The sequence below is a fragment of the Podarcis raffonei genome, chromosome 5 (assembly GCF_027172205.1).
Source record: "Podarcis raffonei isolate rPodRaf1 chromosome 5, rPodRaf1.pri, whole genome shotgun sequence".
Classification (NCBI taxonomy): Eukaryota; Metazoa; Chordata; class Lepidosauria; order Squamata; family Lacertidae; genus Podarcis; species Podarcis raffonei.
This window is the reverse complement of record NC_070606.1, coordinates 19,130,948-19,152,831: the sequence shown is the minus strand read 5'-3', so window position 1 is coordinate 19,152,831 and position 21,884 is coordinate 19,130,948. Positions and strand designations below refer to the sequence as shown.

The following is a 21,884-nucleotide window of genomic DNA, read 5'->3' as shown; positions in this document are numbered from 1 at the left end:
TGTCAGAATCCATTTTGTGCATGGTGGGCTGGGCTTTTGAGTGGTTTGCCTCATATTTTTGTGCGAATCTGCTTTTCTTTTCTCTTTCTTTTTTAAAGTTCTGAATTGTTTTCACATATAAAATTGCAAAACATAAATAGCAAGGATACATCCCACCGCCTGATAAACTGCTTATCCATCATAGTTTTTGTTTGAAATTCGATTGATCAACAATCACTGTTGGATTCACAAACTGTGGGGCAGGCTTCCTCAACCTCTGCCCTCCAGATGTTTTTGGCCTACAACTCCCATGATCCCTTGCTATCAGGACCAGTGGTCAGGGATGATGGGAATTGTAATCTCAAAACATCTGGAGGGTTGAGGTTGAGGAAGCCTGCTGTAGGGTTTTGTTTTTAATTGCTAACCTACTCCATACTGCTGGCTCAAGTCAGAACGTCACACAGCCAAATGTATGTGACACAATCTTAGCATTGGTTTCAGTTCCCACACCCCCATTCCATAATCCTGTATTTTTAAAACAAAGAAACATATCAAATAGGTAATGTAACATGGGGTAGAGGCTGTAATCTTCATCAGTGCTTTTTTCTGGGGGGATGCAGGGGTACGCATACCCCTAAACATTTTGTGAATCTAAGTTTGGCCTCATTGATGGGCAGCATTTCAATATGAGTAGGAAAATGAGAGCACCCCTAAACATTTTTTTAGAACAAAAGCACTGATCATCATCATGATAAAAATAGAAAACAACCTGACCCTATCTCCTTAATTTTGGGTTCCAGGAGCCGACACATATATAAAGGAGAAGTGCATTGGTTCTAGAATGTGCTGAGGCAAACATCAATGCTACTTCACCGGAAGCTGCTTCAAATAAAGTACTTTAACAACACTTTTCAGAAGATGCTCAGACTTTGAGGAACATATGTGGGAAGAAATTCCCATAACCACGGGGGAGGGGGGAGATCATGGATACCTCTACTTATGGCACACAGATGACATATAATTTGGTCTTGGAGATCATGAAAGGATGCTGTGAATAGTGGCAAATAAAAAGTAGCAGAATTGAAAAAAGGGTATTAAAAGCCTAGATGCTCACCTGGGAAGAATAATAGAATTGCAGAGTTGGAAGGGACTATGAGAGCCATCTAGTCCACCCCCTGCAATGCAGGAATATTTTTGCCCAATGTGGGGCTCAAACTCACAACCCTGAGATAAAAAGTCTTATGCTCTACCAACTGAGCTATCCCAGACAAGAGATGCGGGTTATTACATATCACACATTGTGCAACAAACCCAGGTTTGTCCCAATGCATTCTTGATAGACAGCCGCAGATTCCAGCTCATGTACCCTGTTCGGTGTACATATTTGCAAAGACCTGCTTACAGCATTCACATTTTACAGGTTTGGGTGTGCATCCAATATGGCTTTTTAAAAAATGTATGAAGTGGCCCTTAGCTTTTTTAGCATAAAACTACACACAATGCCAAAACAATAAGGAATGATTTTGCGAAGCTAAATAAATAAAGTCAGTAAGATATAGATTGCCCCCAAGAGCTGATACAGTAATATAATTGGATTGTCTCACAGGTCTTCATAATGGTGAAGTTTTGGTAGTCTCATTTTCCTGCTAAAAAGATCCAGACATTTCATTACTGGTTTGAAATGAAAACTCTGGAGTTGTAGATTGAAACCCATAAGTGAATCACACCCAATGTAACAGGGGTGGCCCATTCTGTTTTGCCGCCTGATGCAAAACAAGAAGGTGCCATCCCTGCCACTGAAGCATCATGTACTGGGGTTTGCGTGGCAGCAGCTTCTGGTGAGATCTTGTGAGCAATTGTGAGAGTTCCACAAGCTCTTGCTGGAAGACACTGCTGCCACTTCTTCAGCGGCAGGCAGAGGCGCCACCCCTCAGGATTCTATCACCTGAGACAGCTGCATCAGTCCACCTCATGCATGGGCCGGCCCTGCACTCTTAAGGTGGATTTTTCTGTTTTTTCAGTTTCTTAGATTGTTGTTAAAGAGAGGGAGAAAGGCAAGGAGAAAGACAGAAAGCAATAAAAGAGAGCATGGGGAGAAAAAAGAAAGGCAGGCAGGTGTTCATAGTAAAAAATGAAAATCAATCGTATGTGTCCTGTTTCAGGCAAGGATTAAAGGCAGCTCCCAAGTCTGAAAGGTTAAGAGGGGGTACATCTTAAAATATGCATCAAAAATTTGTCTACATCTGTGGTCTCAATGCCTACTGGTATGTTCTCCCAAGCTAGTCGCACATCCTGCACAGTAAGTTAACTCCATTGTCCAGGGTAGAATTATTTCAGTCTCTGATAGTAAGAAAGGAGTTTTGAGCTGGACTCCAGATTTATAGCTAAGTGCTATAGAGAAGTATCCATGTGTGTATTGCTGGACCCTTTCCCTCTCTACTAAATAACTTTAGTTTCCTGTCAAATACATTGTATACAATAAACAGAAGGCTTCTAAATCCAGGCGAACAGAACAATCACCAAGGGCCCTATTCTTTCTCTCCCTCTTTCCCCTCTTTCTTTTTTCTTTTTGGCAACAAGGTACTTGTATATATCTTCATTTATACTCGCCCACATAAACTTGGTTAGGCTGGGTGAGCATAAATAGTTAACGACACCAGGTACAAGTAACTGGTGGATTGTAGGTGATTCCATTTTAAATATGATCCACCTGTGAGCTCCACATTTTGAGCGTGTTGGAGGCTTCGCTGACCTTAACGTGATTGATCGTTGTGCAGACTATTTAGCCACAAAGGTGCAACCTCCATTAGTGTCTAGCAGACAACAGCAGCAGGACAGATCACTAGTACAGTTTGACAGAACTACATAATCGCAGCCCGTTCCCACTAATGCTTCTGACGCTGCAACTCCTTGCTTCCATGTCTCCTCTAGCTGGTGTCAAAACCTTCTCTCAGGCAACAAGACAAAGGACAGAGGATGTCTTTCTTAGCTATATATTAAGAGAAGGACACTTTGTGTATCTCAGTTCAAAAAACCCAAATATGTAGGTGCAAATAATCTTAACCCTACAGCTTAGCCTGAGACTGTTAAGCTTTATGGGATGAATAATAATAATAGCAATAATTTTGTTATTAAATAAATACATTAAAGACAGGTTTGAAAACTTACATTTACAAAAAAGTCTTGGGAAAGAGTCATGGTGCTATTCATTTTAAAAAAATCTATTCTAGATTAAGAAAAAATATTTGCCTGAATTTAAGGATATGATTTAGATATGCACACACTTAATGAGAAATACTCCTGCCCACCTAGCAGTTCGAAAGCACCCTTAAGTGCAAGTAGATAAATAGGTACCACTTTATAGCGGGAAGGTAAACGGCGTTCCGTGTGCTGCTCTGGTGCCGGTTCGCCAGAGCAGCTTCGTCATGCTGGCCACGTGACCCGGAAGTGTCTGCGGACAGTGCTGGCTCCCGGCCTCTAGAGTGAGATGAGCGCACAACCCTAGAGTCTGTCAAGACTGGCCCGTACGGGCAGGGGTACCTTTACCTTTACCTTTTAATGAGAAATACGGTATTGTTAAGTCTTATTGAAATGCTCTTGATGACCTTGGAAAGCCTTCATATATTTTCTCTGGGGAAATATATATTTTCTCCCAGTATTGGCTGTGAATTTGTGTATCGTAGAGAACCTTAAGAAATGTAGCTAACCCTCTTGAAATACAGAACTGCGTATCTCAAATTCCACCCAAAAGACAAACCTTTCCATACTACAAATTTAGGGAAGGGCAGAGAGGAAAATACTTTATAGTAGGTTTATTAATTCCTTCTTGAGGGTCCCTGCTTCTAGTCATATTTGTGACCTTCAGATTTTCCTTCAGATGGACAATCAAGGAAAAACCTTTTAACTGATTGCTATATAGATGCCTATTGAGAGACTGGAAACTCATTGTGGAATCAATTTTATTTTATTTTATTTTTTAGTTTACTGGTTGGTTTTTATGAAAATACCTTGTGCTTTTGGGGAAATCAGAAATTGGATTTGATTTACGGCCCAGCTAAACTGTAGGGTGCACAGCAGTGCTTTCATTCCTCTAGGGCTGTTTTCATCCTTTGCCATCTGAAGAAGAAGGGGGGAAAGGGTGTAATGAATTTAAAACATAGGGTAACTTAGGGTAGGCTTTTTCCAGATCACTAAGTTTTCTCTTTATTTCACCCTTAGCAGTAAGCATCCAGTCCTGCTCTTCCCTTCATAATAACTGCAGAAAAAACTAATTTGGCAACCCAGAATGCTTCTTTGTTGGTGACTGCGCAGAGAACAGAACTGAAACTGAACAGTAGAACAAGCGAAAGTCCAATGGGTGGAGTCTAACTGTAGCTCATAATACAAAGTTCTAATATTTAACTTTTCAGGTTAAATATTATGTTACAAGGCAGGCAGCCCCCCTCCCCAGTAATTATAGGGTGATTGTTGTCATGGAAAGTCAAATAAAGTCCTGAGTGTGCAGATGTTTTTGGGCTCTTCCAAATTAGGCTGTTATTGCAGACCCTCCAGGTGTCCCTATTTTCCAGGAACACTCCTGGATTTACAGAAGCCATCTTAGTTTCTGATTTGATCCCACCATGTCCTGCTTTCCCTTAGGACATTCCTATTTGGAGAAATGTTGGAGGGTATGATAGGATGTGCTTATTTTTATCGGAGAAATGTTGGAGGGTATGTTATTGTACACTTGCCCTGCCTTTGCTGCCTGAGGCAGTCGGCATATTCTGCCTAATAGTAGAGCTGGCCTTGTTCAAAACAACTTTCTGTTCCATTTTAATAGTACTAATGTGTGAGTGGGTGGATGGCTGTAGAATTTTCATCCACAGAATTTAATCATAACATTTTTATACCACGGCGGCATGGACATGTATGGATTGTCAAGCTGACAGAGAAAAATGCCCCCTGATATCTTTGAAAGCTTTCATTGGACAGTTTGCCAATAGCACTTTAATGACTTGAATAAACAGACAGTGATTCATAAACTCGGAAGTCAGCACTGTAGAAAGGCCTGAAAAGGCAAAATGAAGGAATCAGAGGACAAAAGTCCCAAAATATGCATGGTTCAATAAGGCCATAAAAGTGCCAGAGTGGAAATTGTGCTTGATTCTAATTTCCCACAAATTAGCAGTTAATGTTTAGTGTGGGCATATGTGAGTTAGAAAGCAGAGTGATGGCTGCATTCTTGAGCACCCAGATTTATGTCTCTACCTATAGGGGCATAACATGTAGGCCAAGTATGCTGCAAAATGTCATTTGTGTACATTTTCAGCAACCTGCAACTGGTGCTCTGCTACTGGCACCCTCATTTCTGCATGTGCACAACTGTTTCTCACATTTTAGATCATTTGCTGGAGTACTGGGGAAAGAGAATTTTGGCTGCTTAGTCCATGAGTAGGCAAACTAAGGCCCAGGGGCTGGATCCGGCCCAATTGCCTTCCAAATCTGGCCCACGGACGGTCTGTAGAATGTGTCCTTTTACTTAAAATGCATCTCTGGGTTATTTGTGGGGCATAGGAATTTGTTCTCTTTTTTCTCTCTCTCCAAAATATAGCCCGGCTCCCCACAAGGTCTGAGGGACAGTGAACCAGCCCCCTGCTGAAAACGTTTGCTGACCCCTGGCCTAGTCATTGATATAATGAACATTGTGGGGAAAAGGTCATTTTATTGTTTAACTGATTGCAACAGCCAACCCTGCGTATGAGCAGAAAGGTCTTCCTTCCCTTGGGGAAAGAGCACACAGGGTTTACAAGGACCTACCACTGGAAGAGGGACTAAAAATGGAATAATGTGCAGCATTTGGGATCCTGATCAGGGCTGCTTCAGGTTTGAGGGGGCCCTCAACAAGGTGCTGCCTATGGGGCCCCTATTAAGTTGGTGGAAACTATGGCTTTGGGCTTACCTGGTGGCTATGCGCCACCATTTAAAATTTCCCACAGTGCCCTGAGAGCACCACTTGAGGAAGCTCATGGTACTTATCAGTGCCCATGGGCTTTTCTAGGGCACAGATCCCCTAGAGGTCTCCAAGGATTCTGGGGCTGATACCAGACCCAGCCCTGAGCCAGCAGTATACATTATGCTTTGCAAAATTTCAGCAGTGAGACACCAGGTGAAGAGGTGAGGAATGAGGTGAGCCAGACATAGAAATGCAGCAAGAGAAAGTGGAACTGAGGCAGATTATGGCAATGAGAGATGAAGTTAGAGGCCTAAAGGCAAAATAAAAACTGACAAATTACTGTGGCCAGATGGCATCTACCTGATAGTTCTCAAATAACTCAGATGTGGCTAGAAATTAGTCAACGTAGCACCATTTTTTAAATTGGGGGTGGGGGGGAGGATCCTGGAAATTACAGACTGGTTAGCTTAATATTTATCACAGGGAAATTTGAGTATTGTTAAAGATAAAATAACCAAGTATATGGAAGAACAAGCGTTACTGAAGTAAAGCCAGTATGGCTTCTGCAAGGGCAGGATCTGTCTCAGGAAGCAATTAGAGTTCTTTGACAGTGTCAACAAACATATAGACAGAAGTGATTGGGTTGACATTGTGTGCTTGGACTTTCAAAAACGTTTCAACAAAGTACCTCATCAGTAAGCTTAGTAGTCAAGGAACAAGATTAGAGATGAATCAGGAATTGGATAAGTTTCAGGAAGCACAGAGCAGGAATAAATGGACAGATGAAGAAAGTGGAATCCCCCCAAGGGACATATGCTTTTTTAATTTGACCATAAATGATCTACAGTTAGGAGTGAACAGTGAGGCGGCAAAGTTTCCTGATGATACTAAATTGCTCAGGACAATTAACACAAAAAAGGGATTTTGAAGAGCTCCAAAAGGACCTCTCCAAACTGAATGAATGGGTGGTCAATTGACAAGTGCAATTCAACGAAAAATAGTGTAAAGTGATGCATGTTGGGACATTTTATTATTATTATTATTATTATTATTATTATTATTATTATTATTATTATTTTACATATATGCTCATGGGATCTGGTGACTGACCAGGAGCAAGACCTTGGGTGTCATAGTGGATAGCTTGATGAAGATGTTCGCTCAGTATGTGGCAGCTGTGAAAAGGGCAAATTCCATGTTAGGAATCCTTAGGAAAGGAGTTGACAATAAAACTGCCAATATAATAATGCTGTTCTGCAAAACTATGGTGCGACTACATTTGGGGTTTTTTTTAAAAAAATGATATTTATTCAAAGTTTCAGAAATACATAAGTATAAAAAAGAGCAGAAAAATACAACAGAAAAAAAAAGAAAAAGAAAAAGAAAAAGCAAAAAAGAAGAATACAAATCCCATATTGCATCTTTTCATTTGCTTGTTTCTTGGACCTCCTCACACCTCCCTTTTTGTATTCTAGCTTAATTCGTTATTTCAGCAAATTCTTCCCATATTTCTCAATTTTTGTTTAATTAATTTATCTTAACAGTCTATCTTATTTATTTAACTCAACATATCCTTCCCATCTTTTACTATATTCTATTATTCAATTTACCTTAATTTCTTTAACCTTATCTTACCTTAAAAACCTTAAAATTCAAAATTCAAACCATATTTCTACATAATTCCTTAAATCCTTTCTACTAAAGCCAATTTAGTTCCTTTCCAACATAATCCCTGATATTTCATTAGTGCTACACTAATTCCCAAAATAGAAAGAAAGTTTTCTTTTTATAAACTTTTCCTCTTTCTCTAGTTTTTATCCAACGTCCCTTCTTCCTGGTCTCGGGTTATGTCAGACCTTTCTGACCATTGCATCCAGTCCATCAATCTGGTGATCTTATGTCCGAGGCCCTTAAGTCTCTTCTATGCCCCTTCTGCAGATTTTCTTGTTCTTGTTTGTGTTTACGCTCTTCTTTATCCTTTGTTGGTTTCTTTCGTAGTTTCTTTGCTTTCTCCTTAAGGAGTGGGTCTCCGGGGAATTCCAACCAGTGATAATCTCCGTTTTCCTTCATCAAGCTAGCCCATCCCCCTGAGTCCCACTCCCCGTCATCGTCATTGTAATCCAAAAAGTAGTTATCCAAAAAGTAATTGTCAACCTGTTTCATAGTCCCACCAGAATTGAGAGCTTCCTTGACTCCAGACACTTCCAGACACACCCCAAGTTCAATCTTCCAATGCAGCAGCTTTTGTTCCTGCAGGACTTTAGGTCTCACCATTTGTATTGCTTGGGATGCAGTCGCAACCTCTTCCGTCTTCATCTGCCCTTGGACTTGCCCTGTCAAACCAGTTTCCTGAATTGGTCTCTGTATAGTTTCTTTATCCTTGTTTCCTGTTAAATCATATTCACTGGCTACAGCAGTCATCAAGTCCAACTTTTCATTCATCAAGTTCATTTTCTCATGCAACTGCTCCAACAAAGCACTTGTCTTGCCAAGGGCAGACACCAAAACTTTCTCCCAACACATTTCTGTTCAAGGTCGAACGACTGGTCCCACGATCTCAATCTCGCAGCTGTGAAGTCTCCAAGTAAACTGCAACAACAAACTGACAAGCTCCCTCTAGGGGACACAATTTCCATTTGTATCCATCTTTAAAAAACGTATCCAACAAAGGAAAATTACTTTGTTTCTTTAAAATGCAGATATGCAGAAAGCAGCATTGAAGTTAATTTGTTTCTCTTTTTTAACTATCTGTCAAAGTGCTCCACTTTTAATCAATGGACGTCTCCAACGATTTCTGTCCTGACACCCCGTTCCCAGGTTTGGGACGATGGAAACTTATATTCCTTTACTCTCTCTCCTGCAGGCTTAAACAGTCAAATCCCCCCCCCCCTTTTCTCCTGCTTCCAAGGGGGTTTTGTTGGTTGTGGATGCAGGAAATTTCAATCTTTAAAACAACTTTCCAGGCTATTAGGTTGCAGGGTTTTTGCTTCAGTCTATTTACAAAAAGTGGAAGGCAGACTTCCTGTTTAAACCTTCCCGCTTCGGTGCCTAATTCACAAATTTCTTAATCCAATTTTCCATTCTTACTCACGGGTACTTTGTTTAGAGTCCAATTGTCGTCAGGAAAAAGTCAGCGGTCTCCGGCGATGGCTGTGCGGCTTCCCTCCGTGAAAGTAGCAATCGGTTCGCTGCACCGCGCTGCTCACCCCACTTCACTCCGGGGCCCCAAAAAGGGGGTTCCCTGCGAGTAGGGGAGGCGCTCTTGGTGTTCTGCCGTACCCCACGTTCCCAGGCTCCTCTGCCTGGGATTTCTAGCGGGTCCCCGCCTTCACCGCGGCGGGAAGACCCAATTTCCACGGAGCCCGTTCCTCCGGTCGGAGGAACTCCGCCATTCGCCGCTGGCGCTGACCCAGAAGTCCTATGGTGCGACTACATTTGGAATACTGTGTACAGTTCTGGTCTCCTCACCTTGTTTTCCTTTCACAGATCTGAGAGTGATATTTTCAAACCTTCTGACATTTAAGTGCAACAACCAATGTTCCTAGTTTTTCTCATTGGGAAAAGAAATTCACAGATTCTTGCATCAATCCTAAACAAGTCTGCAAACCTTCCCTTTCATTCAGATTGACTGTTTTAGAGAATAAACACTTTAAACCATGACCCTGTATTTCTGATAATCAATGATTTGCTACATATCTTGCTTGGGAAATGGAAAGAAACTGAAGTATTAATGGCCAATGTATGAACAAAAAACTGGAAGGGTTTGTTTTTGTTGTTTTTTAAGGAACTTGCAAGGAATTTTTATCTCTCCGAACAAAAAAGTAAATGTTTTGATTTAACTCTCTTTGAGTATATGATAAACTCCAACCCAGACCGACTGAGTGCATTTTTTTTAACTACCTTTGATAAGAAATGCATTACAAACTCATCAGCTCAACTTCCTGTTAACAAAGAGACAGCGGCCGTCTGGATTATTCTAGATCCGCAGTGAAACTGCCATACCACGTATATTCAAAGTAAGGCTGTGTGAGTTTGACAAGGGGCAGATGAATCCAGGAGTTATTGTGCAGGGGTTTAAGTCTATGCGGCAGCTGACGGTTGAAATAATCATCCATACATCGCTCTGAGCTAGCTGGGGAAAGGTTGAAGCTGTATATTTTCAACATATCTAGTCTAATGGTTAATCTGTTGTCTTGTACAGAGGGTGCTGGGTAAAATCACAGCAATAGCTGACAGTTTGGAGGAACTGTTGTGAGTCTTTTCAGATGCCTGATTCACAGAGTCATAAGTAGATAAGTCTAAATAGGCATTGTCATTGAAAAATGGGAAGACATGCATTGTTTTCCCACACCTGAATCAAACCGAACTTTGGTCACCAGAAATCTTGATCATTTGTGTGTGTGTGTTTCAGAATTCGTAGCTCATCGTAACCCAGCAAGGCACATTCTCTAAGCATGTTAAATAAGATTTGGTGTTTGTGTGTGTGTGTGTGTGTGTGTGTGTGTGTGTGTTAAAGGGGATTAGTGTGCTAGCTCTGTACCTGTTATTGTTCTTATTACCCTCCACAAATCAGAGGTGGATGATTACCGGGGGGGGGGGCTCCCCACTTCAGTCAGTCTCTGTGCATCTAATGGAGGTCAATGAGAATAGCGGGTGGAGCTAAGGCACGGATTCTCACTGACCCACCCTCCACCCTTGCATGTTTGTTTAACATGCTCAGAGAATAGCTGAAAGGGGATTTTATGTAAACTGCCAGAAAATAGAAGCCTAGTATTTGCTCTTGTTGGTTCCTTAAGAAGAGGTAAGAAACTGTAAATTAAGGGGAGGGAACAAAATAGTGTCTATGATTAGGGTGTGGCAAGAAATAGTGGGAAACACAGCTATGCTATGCTATGCTTCATGGCTCATAATGCTTGAGTAGGATGAGAAATAAATATGAGGTTTTTGCCATTAATGCAGATTAATACTCCACAGGCATCTGGAGACACAGTGATTATTGGATGTTGAACAATTCCAAAGAATATTGATGCTGGCAGTGGGCGAGTTCCTTTTTCTTCCTTTTTTAATCATTTTATTTTAAATGCATTCTTGGCGCTGCTTCCAGGCAAATCATGCAGGAGCTAGTTTCAGCCATTTGTTTCAAAATGTTGCACTGGTATTCTGCCTTGTTACATTTAAATTAAAGCTACATAAAGCCCCCTTTTTTTTAGTTGTGGCAAGTGCACATTCAAAGGGAATATAGCAGAGGGTGCCACAGGCATGGAAATACCCAATTATCTACATTGGTTACTTTTTAAAAAATGCTTCGGGACTTGATTATCATTAAAATTAACTTGAATGTAGCAAATAAATATTAAGGAAAGAAAATTCCAACGAAAGTCCAGAGTTGTCTTTACATAACTCAAGCTTTAATGACATCTTTCCCTGGGTGCCTCTGGAACAAGACTTCTGCAGGCCTTATGTAGCCAAAATTAGTTATAACCAAAATTATGTCCCTCTACATGCATGGATTAGACACCTAGATTAGGACTAGTTTCTTTAGACGTGGGCTGCCGCCAAAGACATTGGCCTTGCATCTTGTTCTCCCTCTCTTCCTGGTAATGGCTAGCGACCCAAAATGTGTGACATGAACTATTTGTGCTCTTGAGTTTCCTTGCCAAGTGGCAGCCAGTGAAATGGAGGAGGGGCGGAGAAACGTGCTGGGTGATGAGGTCACATCATGCGTTTTGTCCAGGGTTTAATGTAGCTGTGATCGAACAGCTGCTGTGCATCTCATAAGGTAAAGGGACCCCTGATTGTTAGGTCCAGTCGTGACCGACTCTGCAGTGGTACCTATTTATCTACTTGCACTTTGACGTGCTTTTGAACTGCTAGGTTGGCAGGAGCAGGGACCGAGCAACGGGAGCTCACCCCGTCATGGGGATTCGAACCACTGACCTTCTGATCGGCAAGTCCTAGGCTCTGTGGTTTAACCCACAGTGCCACCCGCATCCCTGTGCATCTCATACTCCACACCAATAAAAGGCAGTGGTGCGGAGTTGTTGCTACCTCTATAGACTCAACAGCCATCAGCGCCAGCCGGCATGACCAGTGGTCAGGCATGATGAAATTTGTACTCCCAACAACATTTGGAGGGGACCAGATCAGCAACCACTGTGAAAAGGCAAATAGAACGTGTGTATTTCTCTATATGGCTAGTAGCTATTTATTTTCAAGCCTTGCTCATGGGCTTCCCAGAGGCATTTAGTTTGCCACTGGCGGAAACAGGGTGTTAGATAAAGTGTAAATTTGTTCTGACCCAGCTGAGCTCTCCTTATAGTCTTCTTGAACCTAGAGAGGGCCGTATCTGGTAGGGATGTTCAGTCCTCCTTTGACTGTTCCTGGAAAAGATTACCTTGGTTTTTCAGCGTTGTTGGGTTCTGCAGCTCCACCAACTCCACCTCTTACTCTTTTCACACCTAGCCCACCTGTGCACACTGTCTTTTCACAGTTAGCTTTGCCTCTCTGTCCAAGGGTTTTGTATAAACTAGAAAGGGTACATGATAGTAGGTATCATTTTCATTGCATTTTAGGTCTTATGCTAGTTGTAGCTCCTGGAGTGATCCCTGTTGGTACACTCATATGAAACCAAGATGCCATCTGCGTTATTAACTCTTTGCTAGAAATAAAGGTCATGGCTGGCATCCTTGATACTGCCATTCATAAGAATAACGCACAAGCAAGTCTTTCAGATAACCTTTTAGATGAAACATGTTCACATGCATGCACCCTGAGGAATTACTCCTGGAGCAAGGCTGCAGATGCAAAATGTTAATGTTGAAAACGTTGATTCCCCCCCCCCCTCTCCTGAATTTGGCGGGCACAGGATTAAGCCATTCATATGGAATTTGTTAAAAAGCAAACCGGAATAACTCTTTCAAGCTTTAATGTATCTGGTGTAGATAGCATGTGATAAGCTTTCTGTGATAGAGACATGTTTCCTGTTTCTAGAAAGCAACTGGTTGACATCTGGGTTCTATGTATACATCCCAATCGGCAATTTACTTGTGAGCTACTTATTTGATTGCAGAACTCGGCATACCTTCCTGTGCATACAAAGATACGTGCTTATCAGCACACAAGTTCCCTGCGCTCCCTTTTATTTACCAGTATTATAATATATTTATAAGCATAAAAGTTTGCTTTCATTGCTCTGAAATTTCTTCATGTGCTTTATTCACTTTTTGATGTAGTTGGGATCACTAGTGTAGCATGGCTTTGTACAGGGCTGCCCCACCCATGGGGCAAGGTGAGGAGATTGCCTCAGGCATCAGGAACCAAAGGGGCAGCAGATTCAGACACCAAGGAATAACCTGCTCACTCCTGCCACAGCCTGATCTGTTGGATCTTCTGTCTCCACATCCCTTCCCCTTGCTACCTCTACAGAGGTCTCTTTGCAAATAGGAGGGCTGCTAGTCTCCCACCCTTGTTCCTGATGTGTATTATTATTCACCTGCCCCATAAACCCGATACATCAATGTAGTTTGGGCAGTCTTTTTAATGCACAAAGCATTAATTTGCACTTTTTCCTTATTGTTTAGAGGTAAAGAATGAAGCTAAACCGAGTTACTCAAACCGCTCAGTTCAGTCCAAGAGCTCATGTACCCATGCAGTAGTTGGCATCAAGTCCACTGATGGAGTCCCGGAACCAATTACGCTTGTTAATAATCGCAAAGGAGCCCTCCTTCTACCCAGCAATCCCTCGCTGCTGCCCCTTAACTCTGCTGAGCATGGAAAAACTTCCTACTGTAGACTGCAAAGGGCACGCAGCCTACCTTCCAAATGCTGCCATTACCAGAACAAAAAGCCGGGGTTGAACCGAGAGCTCTGTAGGTAGCCCCATAAGCCGGATGCATCAGGCAACTGATACTGCTTTGTGCATGGGTTGTGCAATCTGAACATTTTCAATGTGAAAATGACATTACTAATGCTCAGCTAAGTCCTTGCAGATGTGAGTTTTTCCAGATGTAGTGATTAATACCTTAATCGAGATAGCTAGTCAACTAATGGTTTCTGGTTGGTTTTGTGTTTCCTGTTTGGCTGGCTTTGAAATCTTTACCTTTTTCATCAATAAGCTTGGCAAGTGTACAAGTTTGCATTAATGTTTGATTAATCTTGTTAGCTGTTACAACTTACTTTGGGATCAGCAAAGTTGGGTTTTGTTAAAAGCCCCTGTTAACTGTGATGTTGGTGACATAGATGAGACAATGAAGGTGACAGATTTATTTTTATAAGCGTATTAAAATAACTTAAATAGCTAAAGACCTTGACCACTGCTGCTTTGAAGTCATTTTCTTGAATGTGCTTAAAGTAAGAATTGAGGATAAAAGCCAAGTAAGATGTTGTTTCAGATGTTCGCCTTTGCACAAAGGCCATTAAAATTACCAGCACATCTTAAATCACTTCATGAAACATTGTCTGGAGGTTATGTCATTGGAATAATGAATATATATATATATATATATGAATAATCAAAGATTTTAAAACATCCTTGTGACTTTAAAGCTAAACTGCAGTCTAATCATAGTATCTGAAGCCTCATTAGCCATTGTCTGATGCTTCTCCTACACCAAGTATTCCTCAAAAGATAAAACAGTTTAATGCTGTGCCTATTAGGCAAAAGTAAGCTCTAGGTTGTTGCGAGGATGGTACTGTATATTATGTATTACAATCAAAGATATCTAGAAAACCGAGGTCTTGGATTTTACGGGATGGGAGTTCAGATCCTACAATATTCTGTGTCAAATTCCTGAACCTCTGTATTTCAGAATTGATAAAAGGAAGCCTGCATAATTCTGTACATGCATTGATGTTGGTTTATTTTCCATAATAGTTAAACAAACAAACGAACAATAATAATTTTATCAGTTCAGCAAAAAGGAACACATTTCTATTAAAAGGTAGTTCAATAAATATGCAGTGTTAACAATTAATTGGGCCATCCGAAGCATAGAAAGCTGGTGTAAATTATGTCAGCTTAGGTTAAGCTGGCACAATGGATGCCTGATCCAGAGCTAGTTTATGAAGCCCAGGGAGGGGGAAACACCAGAATGAGACCTGCTTGCCTTCAGTGTTTTGCATTCTTCTCAGCTTTGTTCTTGGGACCAGTTTTCTGAACAAGTCCCATTACTCATGACCAATTAAGAGTTCTCCAGACTTCGGAGGTGTGAGAAACTTGAGGTGTGTGTGTGTGGGGGGGGGAATCTATAGAGCAGGCTTCCTCAACCTCGGCCCTACAGATGTTTTGAGACTACAATCCCCATCATCCCTGACCACTGGTCCTGCTAGCTAGGGATCATGGGAGTTGTAGGCCAAAAACATCTGGAAGCCGAGGCGGAGGAAGCCTGCTATAGAGGAATCCCGATGCCTACCTTTCCAGGGAGGCCAGGCCAAGTGGTTGAGAGCAAGATCTAGTTCATGTAAATTAAAATTTGGTTGTTATTACCCTTTTTGTTTGAAACCATCTCTGTGTTATTTTAACCACCAATTTCTATTTTGTCTTGGGATTGACATACTTTAGGAAGCATCCTCTCCCATATACCCCCCCAAATGATTTACCTAAATAACTATTATCTCACCTTTCTAGTCTTAAGTATCTAAGGTGGCAAATAAATAAATAAATAAATAAATAAATAAATAAATCTACTGCTCAATGTGTAAAGTGAATTACTTTGGGATAAGAGGATCAAGAAGAAATCGAGGGAGTTTGCATTCCCCCCTCCCTTCAAACGCTTGCCCAATTCAAACAGATTTAACTCGATGCCCAAACAAGAGAGGAGTTGGAGCAAAGTTCTTGCCTGCAAATGCTTTGTCCTACGCCAAGCAAATCGCAGCACTCTTAACTTAGAGGTTTTTGTATCCTGAATAGTGGTGATGAGATCTCGTTGGATAAAGCTCTGCTCCAAGTCCCATCTGAAAGTCAGGGGCAGGTGGCGAAGGCGTGGGGCAAGATGTTTTCAGCGGCGGTGGACTTAGTTCCTAGGGCAGGCCACACATCATCTTTGTAAGCCACCGGAAGTGCATCTGCTTCACCAGGCATTTGAGAGTGCCTGAGGTCAAGGAACAGGTTGCACAGTGCCCTGGGCAAGCTGCCCAGCAGGCCCTTCCCCAGAGCATCTCCCACAAGTACATCCCATAAGCCCACCAGATGGTGAGGGTGCTGGTATCGCCTGTCCCTGCTTTCTTTTTCTTCCTTTAAAACTTGGTGGAGGAGCACCAGGCCAAGCAGCTGTAGTGACCAGCCTCTGCTTCCCTCTATAACACCTCCCCCCCCACTTAGCATTAGGCCCAGCTTTTAAAGGTGCAAAAATGGGGCTGGGCATTGCAGTGCCACTGACTCTACCTGCCACTTGCTCCCACTTCTGCCATCTGATAAACCTGCAGTGGGGCAGCAAGGAAAGTGCCCCTGATGCCCCTGTCCCCCCCTTCTTTTTTAAAAAAGGTAGGTCCTTCACTAAGTAGAGAACAGACATATTGTGCAAAAAGGAAAGTACAGGTGCTTCAGCTGCCTGGTTTGGCTCTTCTCCAATCAGCACCAGCCCTTCAAAACTGTAATAAAAAGATTTTTGTGTGTGTGTAATGGTGGTGTTTTTAAAATGGTGCCAGCTGCAGTGGGCTCTGCTGTTGGCTTTTCATGGTCTGTAGTAACGTTTAGAAACGGTTGTTTTTATTTTATTTTTAATTCATTTGCAATCCATATGTGCTGCTCATTGCTTCAGTCAGTAAGCAGTTAATTGGGGGATCAGTTAATACAGTGGCTCCCAAACCTTCCCCCTTTCCCTGCCGTGGGCCAGTTGAAAATTGCTGAAGGTCTTGATGGACCACTTATTTTTCTGCCTGTTGTAGCAATTGTAATGTGCCGTGCTAGATGCTGTATGAATTTTAGCCGCATTTTTATTTCTTCTTCAGTTTCTTATGTATTGCGTTGCAATTAGAATTCCCTAGCAGCAGTGAAAATGCAACTGAAGTCAAGTGCTGTTATATACTATTGATTTCAGTGCCAACATAAAACACATGCCTAACTCTCTCCCAATCAAGCTGATGGTGGTGATGTTTCCTATGTGATCCCTTTTGGCGGGGATCATTTCGGGAAATTAAGCAATGTGACTTTTGCAGTGCTTGTGCCATGCAGAATGGCATTTCCTTGTTTTTGTTTTTTGAAATGTGCATTTTATAATTCTGAGGAAATGGATTAGTATTTTAAATCAGATCTACCTTTTAAGTGGGTCATTGTAATATCCACATAGTCCTTTGTTTCTTTTGTTAATTTTCGTCCTGCTCTTTGGCCACAGTTCTCATAGTGATTCATAACATCACTCTCGCTGATGTACTTTTTGCTCTTTTTCTTTTAACTTGGAAGCAACTGCTACCTAAGGCTCAGCCACTTTAGTCATATTTAGTCTTATTTTTATTTTTTAGTTAGAGGATGGAAATAAACTTGCTTTATTTTGTTAGTGTAAATTTCTCATATGGGACATTGATAGAAAGAAACTCTTTAAACTGGCAGAGCTCTGATCTGCTAAGAATGATAAATGGTAGAGCCTTAAACATTAACAATAGTGGTTAAATACCATATTTACTCGAATCTAATGCTCCCTTTTGGCCAAATTACGTTGCGAAAATTAAGGTGTGCATTAGATTTGATGTCACATTTACATTCGCCAGCAAATACTTTTTTTGGGGTTTCAAGGTTCTGAAAATTGAGGTGCATATTAGATTCGATGACTTGAGTAAGTATGGTACTTACTGCTGGCTTGTAAGGAAACTTGCTGTAATTTTGGGTGAGGTGAAGACCCTCGTGCAGTAGTGTTAGCCAAAGGCGGTTTTGTTTTTAATAATATTAAGGTGGTTGGCTGTTATTGTTTTACTATTCAGAAGATGATCTTCCACTCAAAGTGCACTTCATCCCCATCAAAAGAACCTCTGCCACAATTCCCATCCTTCGTTATACAGGAAGTTCTCCCGTCATTTGGTCTCGTTCCACCTGCTCCTGTGATAACATCCCCTTTTATGATAAAGGGTGAAGCGATGAGTTCTGAGTTGTGCTGGAGATCAATGCGCAGCCGCAGAGTTTTTATTTATTGCAAGCATTGAATATCAAGGCATTGAATGCTGCACATCTCTTCACAAAGACTCTGTGGTCTGGCATTCAAGGAGTCAGAACCGATGGGTATTGGGTTCTTTAATAAAGTGTAGTCTGGTAACGTTCAGTGTTCGGATTCCAAATAGACTTCATCTTTTGGTGTATTGCTGCAGGACACTAATTTCCATTTTCCAAAAACGCAGCTTAACTAAAAGAAAAAAGGATGATCCTTTATGAAAGCATGTCATAACTTCTTCAGTCAATACCTTGCTTCTCTTTCCTCCTCCTCTTCCTCGTCTTTCAAACTGATCTATTTTGACTAACACCAGTTTGGTCTTTATTGAACATAGACAAGATAGCAGTGAAGTATCAGTGTGTGAATGGAATTGTGTGTGTGTGTTCTTTGGCTATTTCGCCTGTATGACGTGTGGCGATCTGAGCTGATCCTAACCTCATCATGGGTTGCCTGTATTTCCAGTTGAAGATGAGCAGCAGCTGACGACACTCTCGCCCAAAAAGAAGCAGCGAAACGGAGGCATGAGAAATTCGCCCAACTCCTCACCCAAGCTGATGAGGTAAGACCCTAAGCAACTCGCATCTTTATCTCCTCTCCCAACATATCCTCCTCACCAATAAAAATGGTGGTGGACAGGGTGGGGGTGTCATGGCAGGGTGGTGGGGAAAGGAGAAGATTGTTAGATGGTTTCTGAAAGGCTGAAGTATTTATTCTGTCAGCTTGTCAGCAGTTAATGATAGAGCTGGAAAAAAAAATCTGTCATGAAAAACAGTTTGAAAAGCTGTTTGAAAAATACATAGGCTTTAAAGTCTTAGCTGTCACCCTGTCCTGTCCATGTGTAGTTCTTAAACAGCAGTGGCACTAATGATAGCACTAACCAATCAGAAGAACTCATGTGGTTAGTTTGCCTTGGGCAATTCTCTTTTTGTCGGAATCCCTCTGAGTACTGTTTTCTGTACTTAAGGCCATATGTGAGATGTATCATCACAATCAAAAATGAACCTGAATATTACCTTCCTTTTATCCTGTCGATTGAAATCAAATTTCCCCTAATTGATTTTGACTGTGGTTTTTTTTTAAGGTCTAGTAATCTTTGTACTTGCCAAAGCAAAGTTCGAAACTAATGCAGTTTTACTGAGGCTAAAAGCAATATTAATTATGAAATAAGGGGACTTTTGCTTTTTTTAAAAAAGGACATTATGAAGGCAGGTGGTGAAAACATATTATGGATGTTAGTGGTTTTCCCCTCCCGTGTGTTTTCAGATGTGCAGCATTTGTTTCCAGTAGAGCTCCCCTATAGATTATTTTCGTGGGATGAGCCCTAAGCAAAGGTTTTCTGGAGCTGATATTGCAAGCAAGCCCACCTTAGGCTGTATACTAAGCCTCTGGGAAACCGCTGCCCCTTAGCAGGCTTGTCTTGAAATCTCCCCATGTTACACCCCATCCCCAGTGAAGCCCTCTCTCCTCAGACCACATCCTTCATGGGCCTCTAATCACTTGAGTGTTTCTTCCAGGCTAGAGTGTGCATCCTCACACTCAGATAGTAACTCTTGCTTGTCTGGATGGATGTTAGGATGGAGTGTCTGAGTGTGTATAGAAACTAATCTACTGTACAAAGCTAAAATTCGCCATTGTTGTCCCACCCATATTTGCCCCTGACTCCACCCACCACTGTCATGTGACTCCTGGGAAGATGACCAGAAGGGAATGAGGCCCTTGAGCTGACAGAGATTCTTCACCCCTTCCAGTATAGTGTTAGGAGCAGTGATAAGTTCTGACACAGTTTTCACTCGTCTTATTAAAACTTTCTTGTCCTGAGAAAAAGCTCCACATTACCCTGAGTTTTGCTTTAGGCAAAATCCCGTGGCACAATAGAGATATCTGGGATACCCACTGCCAAAAAACAAATTGGTAGCCTTACTAAAACCCTCGCAATTCCTCAGATATTTTGCTCTAGTAGGAGGCCCCAAATTCACTTTAGATTTTGCTGTTGGCCAAATTCTATTAATGATTCTGTAAGGGCCATCCCACTAAATTTGTAAAAATAAATTCCCCTTTGAAGTCTGTTTCACTTGCCAAGAATCCCCTACCAATGGTGGTGGTGGTGATTTTACAACCACATTTTAAGAAATGTTACACATACAAGCAGAGGAGTACCACAGCTACACCACTGCAACACTCCAAAGCCATGTTATGTGGACATTGTGATGGCACTGTTGCATAAATATTGGGACACGATGTTAGTCCCTTTTTCCTGCATGTATTTTCATGTAAAGTTGAACTTTGGGTACAAATTATGACCGATTTAGATCCAAATTATTGTACCTAAATCAGCAGAAAGGCAAGTGGATGCATTTGATTAAAGGAGAACATAAGAAGAGCCTTGCCAGATCATGCCAGGGACCAGTTTAGTCCAGAACCCACTTCTCACAATGGCCAACCAGATGGTTATGGGAGATCCAGAAGCAGGACCTGAGTGCAACATCACTCTCCCTGCTTTTGCTTCCCAGCAACTGGTATTCAAAGGCAAGCCTCCTCTGATGAATACACAAATATTTGCAATTATTTGATATTTCAGCTAGCTGCTATCTTATTTCAGTGGCAATATTGGATGGACAGAGCAGCCTGTTTTTGGTCTGTGAGCCATTTGCATGTGTTCATAGCTCTGCTCTGCCTGTTTTGGTAAAAATGTACAATTTTTTAAAATCTGCATTTAAATTCATATTTTTAACAGAATACACAATTTAAAAAATATTTTCCTCCAAATAATATTTAAAAAACCCCCTGAGAACCACATCTGAAGAATCCAACATCAGGATAACTATGTTTTGATCTTCACATTAGCTTGAGAGGTGCAAGTCGGATTGTATTGTATTGGAACTTACAAAGGTTGAATTCCTACAGGCATCACTACCTGGCAGCGGTCAATGTTTCTCTGATGGCTGTCAACAAATCCATATCTTATTTCCCCTCCCCACACTTTCTATCACTAAATGCAGCTTAGAGAAACATGCATTCAATTGCTCCTGCAGTAAGTCACTCTGAGACCACCATTGAACATCCAAGTTGTTTCCATTGGAATAATTTAGATTCCAGGACCTGGGTTGATTCTTAGAGGGGAAACGCACCTAGTTCTGTCCTTTTTGCCCACTACAGGCCATGGATCGCTGTTAAATTGCTGTGCTAAATGCTCCCTGAGTTTCTGTTAACTAAGCCTATGTAAACTACAGTAATTGCCTGTGCAATACTGGTTTGCATGCATGTTTATGGGAGGTGGGGGAGAACTTTCTCACTTGTATGGTGCATGTTGTCATTCCATCATTTCCAATCCACTTATCTCTAACTCATCTTATCTCCATTAATTTTACCCACTTGAAATTTTAAAAGGGGGGGGGGAGCTCCCCACCTCCCATTTCTTCTATCATCTAACAAATGTAGGGGCATCAATGTGAAATAAAAAGAGAGAGAGAGAAGGGGGCAGAGCAACATTTGGAGTGAAGTGCACTGTCCCTGTTTGCTATGTAAAGTATGCCTCATTTCTTTGATCTTGAGTCATAATAATTCTAGGGAGTTATACTGTTTTCATATGCTTCAAAGCTGTGTCAAAGTTTTGCTGCTTTAGGGTACTTCTTTATTCTACCGGCTCTTGGGTACTGAGATGACAGGTCCTCGGCACTAGGTGCAGGCTTTTTCAAGTCATAGCCTTCAGCAAAACATCAAATTACCAAATACAGGCTAACACACTTCTACACAAATGCCTTTCCTGTAGATATATTATACCATATATATTAAATACTTTAGTGTTACACGGTACATTTTATGTGCAATAGAAAGTG

General features: G+C 41.5%; 1 protein-coding gene across 19 annotated transcripts in view; it reads left to right on the top strand.

The window, feature by feature from the left end:
• KCNMA1 (potassium calcium-activated channel subfamily M alpha 1) overlaps positions 1-21,884 on the top strand; it is a 536,674-nt gene that overhangs the window by 442,236 nt on the left and 72,554 nt on the right. For all 19 annotated transcript variants that reach the window (XM_053388116.1, XM_053388113.1, XM_053388117.1 and 16 more), the window contains one exon: positions 18,511-18,607. In XM_053388116.1, the coding sequence (XP_053244091.1) occupies positions 18,511-18,607 (97 nt within the window). The remainder of the gene's footprint in view (positions 1-18,510; positions 18,608-21,884) is intronic.